The sequence below is a fragment of the Stylophora pistillata genome, chromosome 7 (assembly GCF_964205215.1).
Source record: "Stylophora pistillata chromosome 7, jaStyPist1.2, whole genome shotgun sequence".
Taxonomy (NCBI): Eukaryota; Metazoa; Cnidaria; class Anthozoa; order Scleractinia; family Pocilloporidae; genus Stylophora; species Stylophora pistillata.
In genome coordinates this window covers 4235582-4250460 of record NC_142525.1, presented here as the reverse complement: position 1 = coordinate 4250460, position 14879 = coordinate 4235582, and the positions used below count along the sequence as shown (strand labels likewise).

At 36.9% G+C, this 14879-nt stretch overlaps 1 protein-coding gene and 1 long non-coding RNA gene across 4 annotated transcripts in view; both read right to left on the bottom strand.

Annotated features, from left to right (window-relative positions):
* The window catches only part of LOC111346639 (uncharacterized), a 327471-nt gene that overhangs the window by 262157 nt on the left and 50435 nt on the right, over positions 1-14879 (bottom strand). For all 3 annotated transcript variants that reach the window (XM_088726994.1, XM_088726992.1, XM_088726993.1), the window contains 3 exons: positions 4546-5205; positions 3422-3610; positions 2418-2441 (listed from right to left, as the gene is read on the bottom strand). In XM_088726994.1, the coding sequence (XP_088583120.1) occupies positions 2418-2441; positions 3422-3610; positions 4546-5205 (873 nt within the window). The remainder of the gene's footprint in view (positions 1-2417; positions 2442-3421; positions 3611-4545; positions 5206-14879) is intronic.
* Positions 7299-12850, bottom strand: LOC148726269 (uncharacterized). Its single transcript, XR_015989414.1, has 2 exons — positions 12507-12850; positions 7299-7593 (listed from the first exon to the last, which is right to left on the bottom strand). It is a non-coding gene; the product is annotated as an uncharacterized LOC148726269 (long non-coding RNA).

Sequence of the window (14879 nt, the reverse complement as noted above, 5' to 3'; positions counted from 1 at the left end):
TTAAGGCTTTGTTGGATATGTATCTCTGTCACAAACTGCAAACCGTTTAAAAGTCATTTCAAAGTAAAAACAGTCTGTAGGTCAGTTTTAATTTTCTCGATCTTTTGCGCGCGCCGCGCTAATTATGAAGAGGGAAAGAACTCTTTGTTACAAACTGCGAACCATTGTAAAGTCATCTCAAAGTAAAAACAGTTGGTCCAAATTTTTTTTTCGATCTTTTGCGCGCGCCGCGAAAATTAAAAAGAGGGAAAGAACTCTTTGTTACAAACTGCAAACCATTGTAAAGTCATTTCAAAGTAAAAACAGTAGGTCCAATTTATCTTTTTAGATCTTTTGCGCGCGCAGCGAAAATTATAAAGAAGGAAATATCTCTATCACATACTGCAAACCGTTCAGAAGTCGTTTTAAAGTAAAAACAGTCGGTCGGTCGGTCGGTTTTTTTTCCTGATCTTTAGCGCACACCACGAAAAGTATAAAGAGGGAAAGAACTCTTTGTTATAAACTGCAAACCATTGTAAAGTCATTTCAAAGTAAAAACAATCGGTCCAATATTTTTTTCTCGATCTTTTGCGCGCGCCGCGAAAATTATAAAGAAGGAAATATCTCTCTGTCACAAACTGCAAACCATTCAAAAGTCATTTCAAAGTAAAAACAGTCGATCTGATTTTTTTATTCTCGATCTTTTGCGCGCGCCGCGAAACTTCTAGAGAGGGAAAGAACTCTTTGTTACAAACTACAACCATTCTTTAGTCATTTCAATGTAAAAAAACTCGGTCCAATATTTTTTCTCGATCTCTTGCGCGCGCCGCGAAAATTATAAAGTTAGAAATATCTCTTTGTCACAAACTGCATACCATTGTCATTTAAAAAAGCCATTTAAAAGTAAAAAACACTCATACCGATTTTTTTCTTGATCTCTTATGCCCCACGCGAAAATTATAAAAAGGGAAAGAACTCTGTTACAAACTGCAAACCATTCTAAAGTCACTGGCGTTCTAGCAAAATCCCGCCCACTTTTGACGAAGAACAAAAACGTGACCACTGCTGATGACTGTTTGTCTAATGTAAACATGACGGCATGCTTCATGTTACGAAGTTTTAAAGTCTTGTCTTGCCTTGCCTTGGAACAGCCACCGCAATAACTGATTGTTTCTTTTCTGAACGGATAGGTCGAGCCGTTCGAACGGAGAACCTTTCGAAGGAAACGAAGAACAAAAACGTAACGACTGTCTAATGTAAACATGACAGCATGCTACATTTAACGAAGCGTGGCGAATTAATATGAAGGCTTGTCTTGTTAGAACGGCAGTCAAAATAACTGGTGTTAGTGTTTCTTTCTTGAGCAGATAGCTCGATTCGTTCGAACGGCTGATTAATTTTCTCGAACGGATGATGAATATTTTAGAACGGATAGGCTTGAGTCGTGCCAATCCACTTGAACGGCTATCCGTTTAAACACGGCCTACCGTTCGGAAGGTTTTGACGTGAGAGGTCAAACATTGTTTACATCGGAGGTCACTAAGAAACGAGCGCCTAAAGCGAAAGAGCGAGCGAGATTCATAAAATTCAAAGTAATGTTAAAGAATACTTGGACGTTTGAAACGCTGTTTGGTTCAGTATTAAGTCTGGGTTTCTTTATCCAGAACAAACAATTCCTTTTACCTTATAAACAAGCGACGAGTCATTTGTGAAGCGAGCAAGATTGGAAATATGATAGCTTACATCGGCGGTAACTGAAAAGCGAACGAGCAAGCGAGATTCATAAAATACAAACTAATATTTAAAGAATACTTGGACGTTTTAAACGCTGTTCGATCTAGTATTGACTGTGGCTTTCTTTTCTCAGAAAAAACAATTCCTTTTTCTTTTCTTTATAAACTAGAGACGAGGTACTTGCAAAGCGAGCAAGATTGGAAATATGACAGCTTTCACTGACGTTTTCATACTATGCAAATTTTTTTCTTGTTGGCGGCCGCATTTTCAGATCAGGAGATTTCTTTATTTTGCAAAACACTGCCCCACAAAGCAAACTTAGGGCCATGAATAACAAAAGGATATACGCACGCAGCACTGAGCGTATCTGACGTATATCGTACGTTACAGGTTGGTAAGATATGGAATGAAATAGGAAATCCATCGGTGTAACTTAACTACCAGCAGAAGGTTGCTTCATAACTAACACCGCCAAGGAAGGTAGGGGGGGTTTAAAGAAACTAGTTTGTGCAAACCTTTTAATCTAGAAATATTTGCTTGATTTCTTTTTCAACGAAAAGGGCTGCAAAGCATAACCTACACCACAAAGTCCAAGACAGAAGGAGGGTAAGTATCTTAAAGAATGATGCAGCGAACATTTATTATCACCAACTCTACAAGGAACTCTACAAATGTTTTCACTCTACAAAACATGTCACACTTACCCTGAGGGAGTAATTCATTGGTACCTGAATTATATAATAAACAAGAAATATTGTCAGTTCACATCAATGTTTCTTAGGACATTTTACTTGAAACCCAGATCCTTCATCTCAACCAATTTGATGTCAGTTTCAGGTTCCATATTTAAATATGTGAGCTGGCATTTATCACTTTCCTTCCCATTCCAAATAGTTCCAACATCAAAATACAGCTGTACATGCAGTGCTGCATAAATCTACCTTTTAGTGTAACCCTTAAACTGCCATGAGGGACCAGAACAGAATTTTCCCATATCATTGCAAGACAATATCAAGCAGACAAGTGATCAAATAAAGATAAATATTAATAACAGGATTATCCATTGATCCGATATCAAATTCTCCAAAGGAATATCATATGAATTGTATAGCAGAAAGTAGGAAGAATTTCTGATAAGATCTTGGGAGTAAAAGGTTTAAAACAATTTGATGTGTTGCAAATTGGCCCACGACCATATGTAAAGTCACTTCAAATCACTTTGCCAAATGTCACTCGCCTCTGTCAGTTTTCTATATTTTGGCTGTGTTATGTAAAACAAGCAAACTATGGAATACAGGTTTTCTCCTGGCTCATGGAATGAACTCTTATTCATTGCTACATCCCTCAATGTAACCACAAGTTTCTCTGTAACACTTGACCATTTAAATCCTAAGAGTAGCCTGCATCTCATTCCTCAAGCAAGAGAATAAAGGAAATGATCAGCAACCAAAGGAGCTCTGATTGATAAATAGATTCTCCTTAGCATTTTAAAGGAAATGTAGAGAGAAAGGTATAGAGAACATGAATACAGATGTCAGGGTGTAAAGGCTCAAAGCAACAGTGCTCAACTCACAGGAAATCAAAATTAGGGTAGCTTGATTGCTTTCCTATTTGTAGCCAGATACAAGAATAATTATGTTGTGCAAACTTAGATCTAAATCACATCTATAACCCAGTAAGGGGAGAAGATTGAGACAGGAAGTCATACCTGCATTAAAATGAGGCCAATCTTTGAATATGACTGGATGACTCAAAATGTTGGCCACAACAGATGCTGCCATCACACTGGCAAATTGTTCCCATTCCTCAATTGAAGACTGCCTTTCATTTGCAAAGTCTTTGATACCCTTGACTACCAACCATTCTGTCTTGAAATCATAGGCTGCTGCAAACACACCTGCAAAAAAATGTTTGTTTACTTGTATATTTTCTTTGCATTATAACAATATCATTGTTTTGGCTAAGGTTCACCAAGATCATCACCCAACTCTGTGACAAGTGGAATTTAAAAAAGATTGTACAAAGACTTACTTAAGGCATTCCTCAGGCCTAAAACTTTTTAATAGACATTCTTCATTTTCAACACCTGTTACTTTTTCATTGTACCACTCTTCAGTCTTTAATATCCTATATAACATAGAAAATTAGTAAATTTTTTCAGACAAAAGACTGACAATTTGTGACCACAGGTTGGAGTCTATTCAATTTACTAATAATATGTTCGAGGTGCTAAAAAAATATACTTTGTTTTGTTATTCTACGATTAACCAAACTGAAAAAATTTCTTCCTGTGGTAAGCTGAAAAAAAATCACCAAATATAATATACACAAATCCTAACTCTGCCAAAATTTCATGGTTCGTGGTATTTTATCTCTCGTATTATGCAACAAGGAAAATTACAAAGCAGTATCGAGTAAAAACATCTTCAAGTATGAGAGTGATCTTCGCAGTAACAAACACTACTTAAGCAGTAGTGAAAATTAGGCCTGAAAAAATTCAGGCTTGCACACCATTTGAACTCCTGACTACTGCTTAAGTGGTGTTTCTTACTGCAAAGATCGCTCTCATACTCATTCTTTAACTGCAGTTCAAATATATGACTTTGACATATATTTACAAAATAATGCTAAAAACATCTTCCTGCCCTATTCTAGCCTAACACAAAATCACTAAAAGTACAATTATATAATTCCTGCAAAGTTGGCATACTGTGTGATATACACTATTTCTTGGGCCAGCAAGAACAATTCCAGAGCACAGCTTTTCAAAACAATTGCTACATGTGGAAAGATCCTTGACTCATCAACTATTCTAACTATTATGATTCTCACCTCCACCTTCCATTTCAACTGCAATTGCTTCAGGATGTTGGCCAATCATGTCCTTGTTTGCCTCTGAGATACTCAGAAACACTCCATCACAATGCACTTTGGCATTATATTCATCAGCATTTTGTAAAGGTGCCTTCCACCCATCAGCCACATGTTTGATCAGGTTACCAATATCTCTGCTGGGAGGAGTTTTGTGTGCAGCTGTTATCAGCTTTGCTGAAACAACCACATCTCCTAGCTTAGCCTCTCTGTTGTTCAAACCACTGCAGGCACCAACAGAAATAATAGCCTTGGGTCTCAATTGTAAGATGGCATCTTTTGTTGCAGACAAAGAGCCCCCAGGAACATCAGGACCCTTGGAGCACCTCATCAATGCAATTTTCATTTTCTTTCCTTGATCATCACCCATACAGCCAAAGTACACATAGCCAATACTCTTGTGGTAACTTCTAAAGGGTTCCTTCAGGTTGGCAAAACAGCTTAAGAACTCACAGTCCTCCACTGTTAATAACAGAATATCAACGGGGAGTTTGACATATTTGCTCCAATCAGAAAAGGTGTCTGGAAGATCACTCATCAGTGGAAGTGTAACACTGAGCTTTGGTGGGCTGGCTTTACTATTCTGTGCTGATCTATTCTCCCCTGACACTAGTACTGTCTCTGAAAACAAAGAATGGAGTTTTAATATTTTTCCATTCATTCATTACAAGTTATTAGCTGATCCACATGAAATCAAAGACAACGTAGAAAGAGAACAGAAAACCAGTTATCAATAATATACATGTATCAATGAGTCCTTGACCATGCATAAAACAGTCTATTATATTTCATACCGAGACTTATGCACCAAATAGCATCGAGATTAAAATAGTCTCTTCGCGCAAGAGCCAGCTGATTGGTCATATGATTTTTTACACTAGTGAAAAACGACGTATCGACGCTCTGATTGGCTATATCATTATTTTCACTAGTGAACAAAACTGTGTCGCTCGCTTGCCGCTCCTCTTGACTGACATATAGCACATTTCTAAGAGCTTAGGCGCATTTTTCTTTAGAGAGATGGCTTCAAATCAGACTAACCGTTTCCAGAGCCTAGATTCATTAGTAGAAGAGTTCATAGACAGACACGAAAATGAAAACACCAAGAAAAAGACCAAACATGATGTCCATCTGTTCCACGAATTTCTTGTTTTAAAAGGCGAAACGAGATAAATGGACCGAGGTAAGTCTCGGGCTTTCACTTCTTTATTTCAAAATTTTGAACTTTCATAGAACTATTTTGACATAAATTATTTTCAGGATGTCTTGATTTATTCTACCTAGTTCTGCCTTTTAACGGCATTTCCACTTAATGATTTAGATGTAAAGAAGTATTTTACAAGGAAGCCATTTCGGTGCAACTTCCGAAAGGTGGCTTGACCGCGCGTTACTTTCCTTTGAAAGAAAGTAAAGGTATGTTTATCTCTGAGTTCTGTTCGCTTATGAATCTCGTTATGTATATAATAAATAAGTTATTTCACGGTTAGTTCGCTTGTATGATTTTTATTCATGAATAAAAATTGTACACGCTCACCAACCGTGAAATATAACATATAATTACGCACACATTAACTGATAAAACAGGACACAAATTTTACTGGCATACTCATGGAGAAAAGAACTCCTTGTGCTCCCATTTTTCTCCTAGTATGCATGCCTGTGTCATCTGCTGAGTAACATCATCTTTCCCTCAAATAATCAGGCTTCAAATTCATCATCTTCAGTACAAAATTATATCTTAGCTCTGAGTTTTTTACAAAAATAATAATATAAGTTTCCATCATCAAGAAAAAAAACATAAAAATTCACTAACATGTACATGTTGGTGTGACTTTTCCAACAGAAATTTTGGGAAAATTTCTTTTTATTTCACAATTCACTATATCTAACATTATTAAAAGGACTTCAAATCAACAAAAGTAAATCAAACAAACCTTTCTTCCCAGAACTTTGTTCAGATATCTCAATATCATCTTCATGTGATTTGTCTCTAGTGCAGTCTTCATCCTTCAGCCACTCTCTCAAAAGCTCTTGGTAATGTTCCTCAAGATCGGCATCCATACAATCAATTTCAAGATCATTGATGGTATCCTGATAGCGGTCCCCTCCAATACGCTGGAAGGTGTCTTTGATGTCTTTCCAGTAGGAACTGAAGGTTGGATCATCAACTGAACCACTGGTAACATGGCTGTAAACTCTGTCTCTGAGGATCTTGATGTGAGTGATGTCAGCTGCTGGAGTGGTGTCTGTTACCAGAGGAAGATCATCCCGGCCAGAGGCAGGGAGAATCAGACCCCAAATGTTCCTCAGAAGAAGTATCAGCAGGGAGCTTTCAAAGTTTATTGAGGAAACTGATGATTTCACAGCAGGATACAGTTTCCCCCACTGGGAGGTACTCAGGACTCTTTTCTTTCGCAGTGTTTGCAATTTTGCATGATTTGTAGCATCAGTCAGAACAGTCTGAAGGTTTTCTGGTGGACATATCCTGTCAAAGATCTCCCTTAATACACATGATCCAACATCGACGAGAAGGCGACACAGCTGAGCATAATTAGAGGTTTCTTTGGTAGAAGGATATGATGGAGTGGCAGAAGCCATGAGGAAGCATCTCCTGTAAGGATATGCTTTAATTATTGTCGATGATATTACAAAAAATCAACTGTAACAAAGCTATCTTGAATTTAAAACCAAAATGCTAAAATTATCAGACAGCATTAAGCAAATGTTTAGAATATAATGGTCAACTGACAGGCTCATTAAACAGTTTGATGACAATCGATAAATGTCCGATAATTTTCCAGCACTGGAATATGGCCGATTGAATTCACTAAAACGAAAGATAACTGGGGAGTCAACGTTGAAAAATATAGAGAAATAAAGTATACAACTCAGAGCAATAATACGAAAATACAAACACGTCTCCAGTAAACAGGAAGTGCTCACAGAAGCACTAATCCACGAGTTTTCACGATTTTTCCGATTTCCTCACTTGTAATTACAGGAATCAAGCTGAAAAGTGTAAAATGCATGAATTGCTTTACCTTGACAAAAATTGGCTGCTCAGAAATGCTAAATTAGCCTTTTAAAGCAGAGTTCAACCACAGCCAACTCGAACAACAACCATGTTGCAATCAAGACCTCACTAAGCCGACAGACTGGTTACCAGTCGTAGTTAGCAAGTGTGAAGGAGAGACTGGGAGATATATTTGACTCCTCCTTCAAGGTAGCCTGTGACACGGTGAATTGTAATAGTTTTGGAATTTATGAGTACACCAAAAAGCTGCTACTAGGCCTTTATAGATTATGCTAGCATAATTTATGGCATAATTTGAGCAAACTGGCATAATTTCTGCCAAGTATCAATGCTAGCATAATTCGCATATTTTGATAATTATTGGATCATTTTTGATGCCACCATTTTGATCATTGTTCATCTCTACTCCTAAGCACTTGGTGACCTTATTCGATGTTTTAAGTTTCAGTTCAAGTAGTAGCATTTTTACTTCAATGGTGAATCACTAAGCAGCGTCTGAAACGGTCTGAGCCTGGGTTAACATGAACCACATGTTTATTAGAATTTCATTGAGGATTTGTTACGTTTCTTTCTTGTAGAAACACGGCTTCTGATTAAAAATGTGTTTTTTGGACTTATTTGCAGTTTTTTCAAAGAGCATAATTTTAAAAAAAAGGGGCATAATTTGGAAATAAGAGCATAATTTATGCATAATTTTGCCAAAAAAAGCAGTGCTATTAGCATAATAATATGCTACTTTTACTTGTAGCATAATCTATAAAGGCCTGGCAGAATGCCTTTCTCTCTTCTCTGTCTAAATACTAATAATCAGCTCTCATCAAAACTTCTTTTGTTTAGAATGCTCTTTGTGAGGTTCCACAGGATGTCCTCAGAGCTACTGTATTTCTTGAAAAGCTTTCGGAAATTTTAATGAATCCCACCCCCAAGTAAGGGAAAAGGCACTGGGAATGAGGTTGGGTGAAACCACCAAGTCGTTTTGCTCAGCTATGACAAAGTTTTAGTTTCATAAATACTTTTTCTCTACCTTCTTATGAGTTCTAAAAATTAAGTTTCTCTGATATACAGAGGAACTTTATGGAAAAGGAATTAAAAAGGAATTCTTAACAGCCAACTGAGCCTTCTACCGGTATTTAAGACAGAAAGCGAAAAACTTTTACATACTGATTTCAAGTACTTCAGCTTGGTTTTCACATAAATTGGTGTCAGAATGGCAAATATGACTTAACATAAGTAGATAACTCTCTGTAACTCATCCAGATCAGAAATTCAGAGAAATGAAATTTTGCACAACAAGACTAGCTTTTGAACATAGCTCAGCAGGTGTTCATTTCAGCACATCTCACTTGTTCTAAATATCATTGAGAGGTAGTCTCTCTAAAAGCAGTAATGTGCATTTCAGTTCAAAATATCAATTCATTTCTCAATTTTCCCATGAATCTGTTTTAATTTAAAATAAATGAAACCACTGTTTCTTTTAAGTATTGTAAAATAGTTTTTTCCAGGAGAAAATTGCTTCAAAGGCCCATATTTGACCCATATTAGAAAGTATCAGTCATCAAAAATGGCACAAATTGAAATCGAAAGCTGCATTTTTATGGAATTCAGTTATTATCAATTTTCTCGAAAATGAATAGATATTCAGCCAAATGAAGTATGCAGTGGTTTGTTTCACTGTAAGGTCCACCTAACTTGAGAATATGTGCCGAATCAATTTTTTGGCTCCTGCCACAATATTTTGAAAATGTTTGATTTTTGGCCACATTTGCTCTTAGGAAAACCAAGAAAATCCTCCTACGGAAGCAGGACAATTTGGCAACTCCAACCAATTTACAGTACTTTAGACAATAGTATGGTGGTTTTTATACCCACATTATTTCCAAGCCGGATATGAAAGTTACAAAATAGTTAAAATGATTTAAAGTTCAGTAAATTTGTTTCCAATTGAGGAATCTGATCTCAATTTTTGGAAGAAATTTGAAATTTCATTTTGACCTGTGCATGAAATTCAAGTTCAAAAATTATCCTCAGGTTAGCTGCACCTTGAGCAAGTAAAATAGAAAAGGCTGAAAAAAAAAGCTTCCACAGGATTCAAAACTTTGCCTCTTGGGCATCTTCTGTTCTGAAGGTTAATACACACCATTATAAATTAATACTTGTTTTATTGTCCCTCGCAAGCGGAAAAAAAGGGGAAAACAAATCACCTACACAAAGTTACTGTGAAACATGTAGTTCATGTCGTTCAGAAATTATATGAGTAATGTGAATGCGCTGAAATGCGATTGTCAGCTCAGTTAGAGTCAAATGACACAAAGATCCACATTTTACTCCAATAATTTGTGCGCTATCCACTTGAAACAGGCCAATGAATTTAAACAACAAGGTAATTATAGACAGTGCATCAGAGTAAAAAATCAGTAAATATAATATATCAATTGCATCAATCAACAAATGGTTCAGAATTATGAATGTCTCCAATTAACAGGAAGTGCTGGTGGAAGGATGCGTGATAAAACATGTTTTTTAGTCCCAAAATGGTGGATACAAAGCACTGCTGCCGGGGTTCATGTATTAGTGACTCGAGATACCCTAATAAACTCCCAAAACAGCTGAAAGAACTCGCAAGAATCAGGGGAGAAAGTATTTTTGCCCTTCCCAAAGCCAGCGAAAGACCTTGAAAAATGTCAGGGATGGATTAGCACTTGTTCTCACAAAAATTTTACTGTTACAGTAGCTAAAATGACAAAAGATACGTATATTTGTAAAGCACACTGGCCTGATGGTAAAGGTCCAACGAGTGATTTTCCAGATTGAATCCTTTGAAGGTGAAGTTTCTATCACTGCATTATTTGTTGATCCATACATACATACATACATACATACATACATACTTTATTTATTCCAGAAGCAGATGATAACTATTATATACAAATAAAACTAAAAAGAAAATACTTCTAGAAAAGGAAGTTAAGAGGTTATCCCTGTGTAAAAACTCCCTTAAAAGAAAAGACAAAATATAAATCAAAATCATTACAATCAAATATTTAAGTACGATTTAAGTTTAGATTTAAAATGCTGAAAGCTGTCAGCTTCCACTATATCACCCGGTAACTCATTCCATAATTTGACAATCCTAATAAAAAAAGAATTTTTGTAACAATTAATTCTAGCTGGTTTAATATAGAGTTTGTATTGATGATTTGCTCTCGTAGACCGAATCGTGGCAATATCAAAGAAGTCTTCAAAATTTAAATGATAAAAACCAAAAACTATCTTATAACATTCGACTAAAGATAAGTAAGTTCTACGGTCAGAGAGAGTGGGCCATTTTAGCAGTTTGCATCGGTCTTCATAGGACATTTCTCCTTTGCGTTGATTTAAAGCGAGTCTTGAGGCTCTTCGCTGTACATTTTCAAGGGTATGGATGTCCTTAACAAGGTAAGGACACCAAACAGGTACCGCATATTCCAAGATTGGCCGTACCAGAGACATGTACAGCATAGAAAAAACATTTGTGTTAGCGGTGCCTACTGAGCGTTTAATGGAACCTAAAACTTTGTTCGCTTTATTGACAGTGATACTTATGTGATGGCCCCATGAAAGATCTCTAGTTAGTGTGACACCGAGATCTTTAAAATTAGTCACATCTTTCAGGGGCTTTTCTAAGAAATAATTAGTTACCGACTTATCGCGTAAATGCGTAATTCGCATAGATTCGCATTTGTCTGCGTTGAAACGTAGCTGCCACTTACGAGCCCATGCGCTAAGATTATTAAGATCATCCTGAAGAAGCTGACTATCTTTTATAGGGTCAATTATCTCTCTGTAGATCTTCGTGTCGTCTGCATATAGTTTCACTGTAGATGATAGGAATTCAGATATGTCATTAATATACAATAAAAACAATAGGGGCCCGAGAATGGTTCCCTGTGGAGTTCCGGAGGTAACGCACGACCAATCAGAATAAGATCCCCTAACGACTACACGTTGTTTGCGCCCCACCAAAAAATCCAAAACCAATCTATTCCATGCTTTAGCTTCTTGAGTTTCACTTCAATTTTTCTTTGTATCAGGCATACATAAGCAGCTGTTTGATCGTCAAGCGGATGACATTAAGAGATTTGGCTTTTATTTCCGGAATTCCAATCAGGGCATGTTTTTCCTTCACTATTTACAAAAGGCAGAGTAGATATCTCGAATTGTCACGCTTTTCCAGAAAATCTGGCCAGGTTTGACAAAATAATCTAGCTAATTAGTGAGCTAACTTCAAATACTACAGGGTGAACAGGAATCAAGTGTTAATCTCAGCCCTAATAAATTAATGGTTCAGAAATTCGCAAAAGTCTTCAACAACCATGCAGAAAGTGCTCACGAGAGCACTTAACCGTGTATCATGAATTAAAACACAAATTTCTTGGCTAGAAGCCGACAAAATTCAGCTAAACTCAGAAAAATGATAACGGATAGGTAACTCAACATCAAAAGCTGCTGCATATGGCGACATCAAGTATAACTATGGGCACCGATTCGCAAAAATTTAATAACAACACTTGTCAATCATACAGAAAGTACTGACCGAAGCACTAAGGGTCGATCGTGGTTTAACAATCTGGCTTTGAAAACACATATTTCAATGCTGGTAACTGAACGAATCCAGTCAAATTCAACAAAATGATAATTAATGATTGAACTAACATAAAAAAAACAGCTAAATATAGCGATATCAAGTATAACTCTGCGCACCAATTATGAATATCAAAAGTATCTATGAGGAAGTGCTGACCGAAGCACTAAGCCACCAGTTCGAACAATTTAGCTCCAAAGTCCCAATTCCCTCGCTGGTAGTTACAGGAATCAAGGTAAAAATTATATGGTACATGAATTACTTTACCTTGACAAGAATTGTCTGCTTAGAAATCGTCAAACAAGTCTATCGAAGTAGAGATCAACCAGCAGCCAACTCCCACGTCCGCCATATTTCGAGAACATTCAGACAGACTGGTTACCAGTCTCTGTTAGCAAATTTGAATGAAAAAAATAACGCGTGAACTAACGCGTGACATTTGTACCCGTCTCGCGCGTTATTTGTATTCAACGAAACTCATTCGGAAAATGATAGTAAATATACTATAAAGGATAATTCACTTATCCTAGATTAAGACACTGTGTGTATTGCAAAAAACATATGCCCAGTCCAGCCATTATGAAAATTAACAATGCGTAGGTCATATCGTATTTCCCGCGAAGAAGCCCCTCGGCCTCGGCGCTTATTTAAAGTTTCGGCTAAAAGGAGAGGCCATGATTATTCTCCTGTACTGATTCTTAAAAAGTTAAAACTTGAAAATTTATCGATAAAGAGGCAAAATTAAAACAAGTTTTTCCTTACATCTCTATTATCTAAAAAATTGAGGGAGGAGGGGGTGCGGCTTGTTTGAGAGGGGTGTTTACTGACATTATGGCCAAGGAAGTGGGTTGGGTGCTCATTCGAGTTAGGGCGCTTATAGAGGATGTGCGGTATTTGCCTTAGCCAGAACACTGAGATTCAAGTTCAGACTTCGCGCGATACTAGACATATTTCATCACATTTCGAAAACATGTTATATATTTGCATCGTGACTTTTAGCCATTTGAGAAGTAAAAGTAAAAGTATTAGGGGACGTGTTTTGAGGCAAATGTTGGGTTGTTGACAAGAAAAGAGAAAACGGTGGTTTAGATAACCAAGGAGTCTCCAGAAGATCGATCCGTCGCAGTTGTTTGATTTTCTTCAACGTCTGTGAAAAGAGATTGATATCGTTTCGAGATTCATCGTTGAACTTGCAGCTGACGAAAACCCTCCAGATACAAATCGTAATCCTCACACTAGGTTCTTGGCGGCCTTTGGGTTCTTTCTCCATGCAGTTTGAGTCAAATTTGTAATCTTCAACAAATCAGATATTTTTACCCATGTTGTCTCGATATAAATAACACGCAAACAGAAATGTCACTGAGAAGTCTTTAATGTATCACCGTCGCCGAGAGAGAGAGAATTATATATCCATAGGATAATTAACCCTTATTCTATCACCGCTTCCTTCAGTAACTTTATTAGATACAATGAATATATGAAGTTCATATATCGTAGGATCGTGCATCATACGTAAGTAACTTTAGTGTTCTTTGAACAATCATGGCCTAATGTTGTTAAAAGCTGCCTTATATACTGACTCCCATCAGTTTTGATTGGCCACTGAGGCACATAAATAACTGGGTCCTATAAAGTTTGGGCGGAAAATTTGGATAGATCTTCCACATTTCTTCAATTCTTTTGTTTTGACTCGAAGGTCTTTTGTAAGGCTCCACAGGATGTCCTCGGAGCTGTGCCTTGAAGAGGTTTGGAAAGTTATAATGAAGCGAAGCTTCTGCTCTGATTCCGTAATAAAACTCAAAACATCCTTACACCCTATTGATGGGCTGAAAACGCAGAGTGCAAAAGAAAAATTATATTTTCCGTTAGGCGTAAACTTCGTCCCTAATCTATCCGCTGTGTAAACACGATTTAACGTGAACGACAGTTACAATAGTTAGCCCTTTCTGTTAATATGAATTTCATTTTCTCTGTTTTATAGATTTTCTTTTATCGTGGATCTCAAAGACGAATGAAACTGTCCACTCGTGCCACACAGCTATGACGGAGGTTTCCGGTTCATTTCACACCTGCACACTTTCAGAATTAGTTTTGAACGAAAAAAAATCAATAAAAAACTCAAAACTTTAACCTTGTACACCCTAATATCACTATGCATATTCTCCGTACTGTTCTCGATACAGCTTCGTTAGTTGGTGATCATTTCCTTTATTCTCCTGACCTTAATGTTAGCTTCAGAGATGATTTTGTAAGGAGAAATTAGATGCTGATCACTCTTAGTCCTCAAAGGGTTAAGGACCTTTTACTATGCTCTCATTCTTCTCTACACTTTTCGTTATTGTTTTGGGAGGCGTTCTGTAAAGGAATTCATTTTTGCGCGCTTGGAATAACTCTATAATTCAATTTTTAAAAATTAATTCTGTTCTGCCGAGCAATTTTCGCAAATTTAGCTCAGACTTGCAGAGCACATTCCCTTAACTCTTTAACTCCTGAGGGTGACTAAAATCTAATATCTCCCCAAGGTATCACTACTTAATCAATGCTTATGAGAATTAAGAAAACGATCGCAAACTTGAAAAGCTCTGGATTTTTTCACTAAATTCTCCTCATCAGTGCCGTAGGAAATGTATATAGTATTGG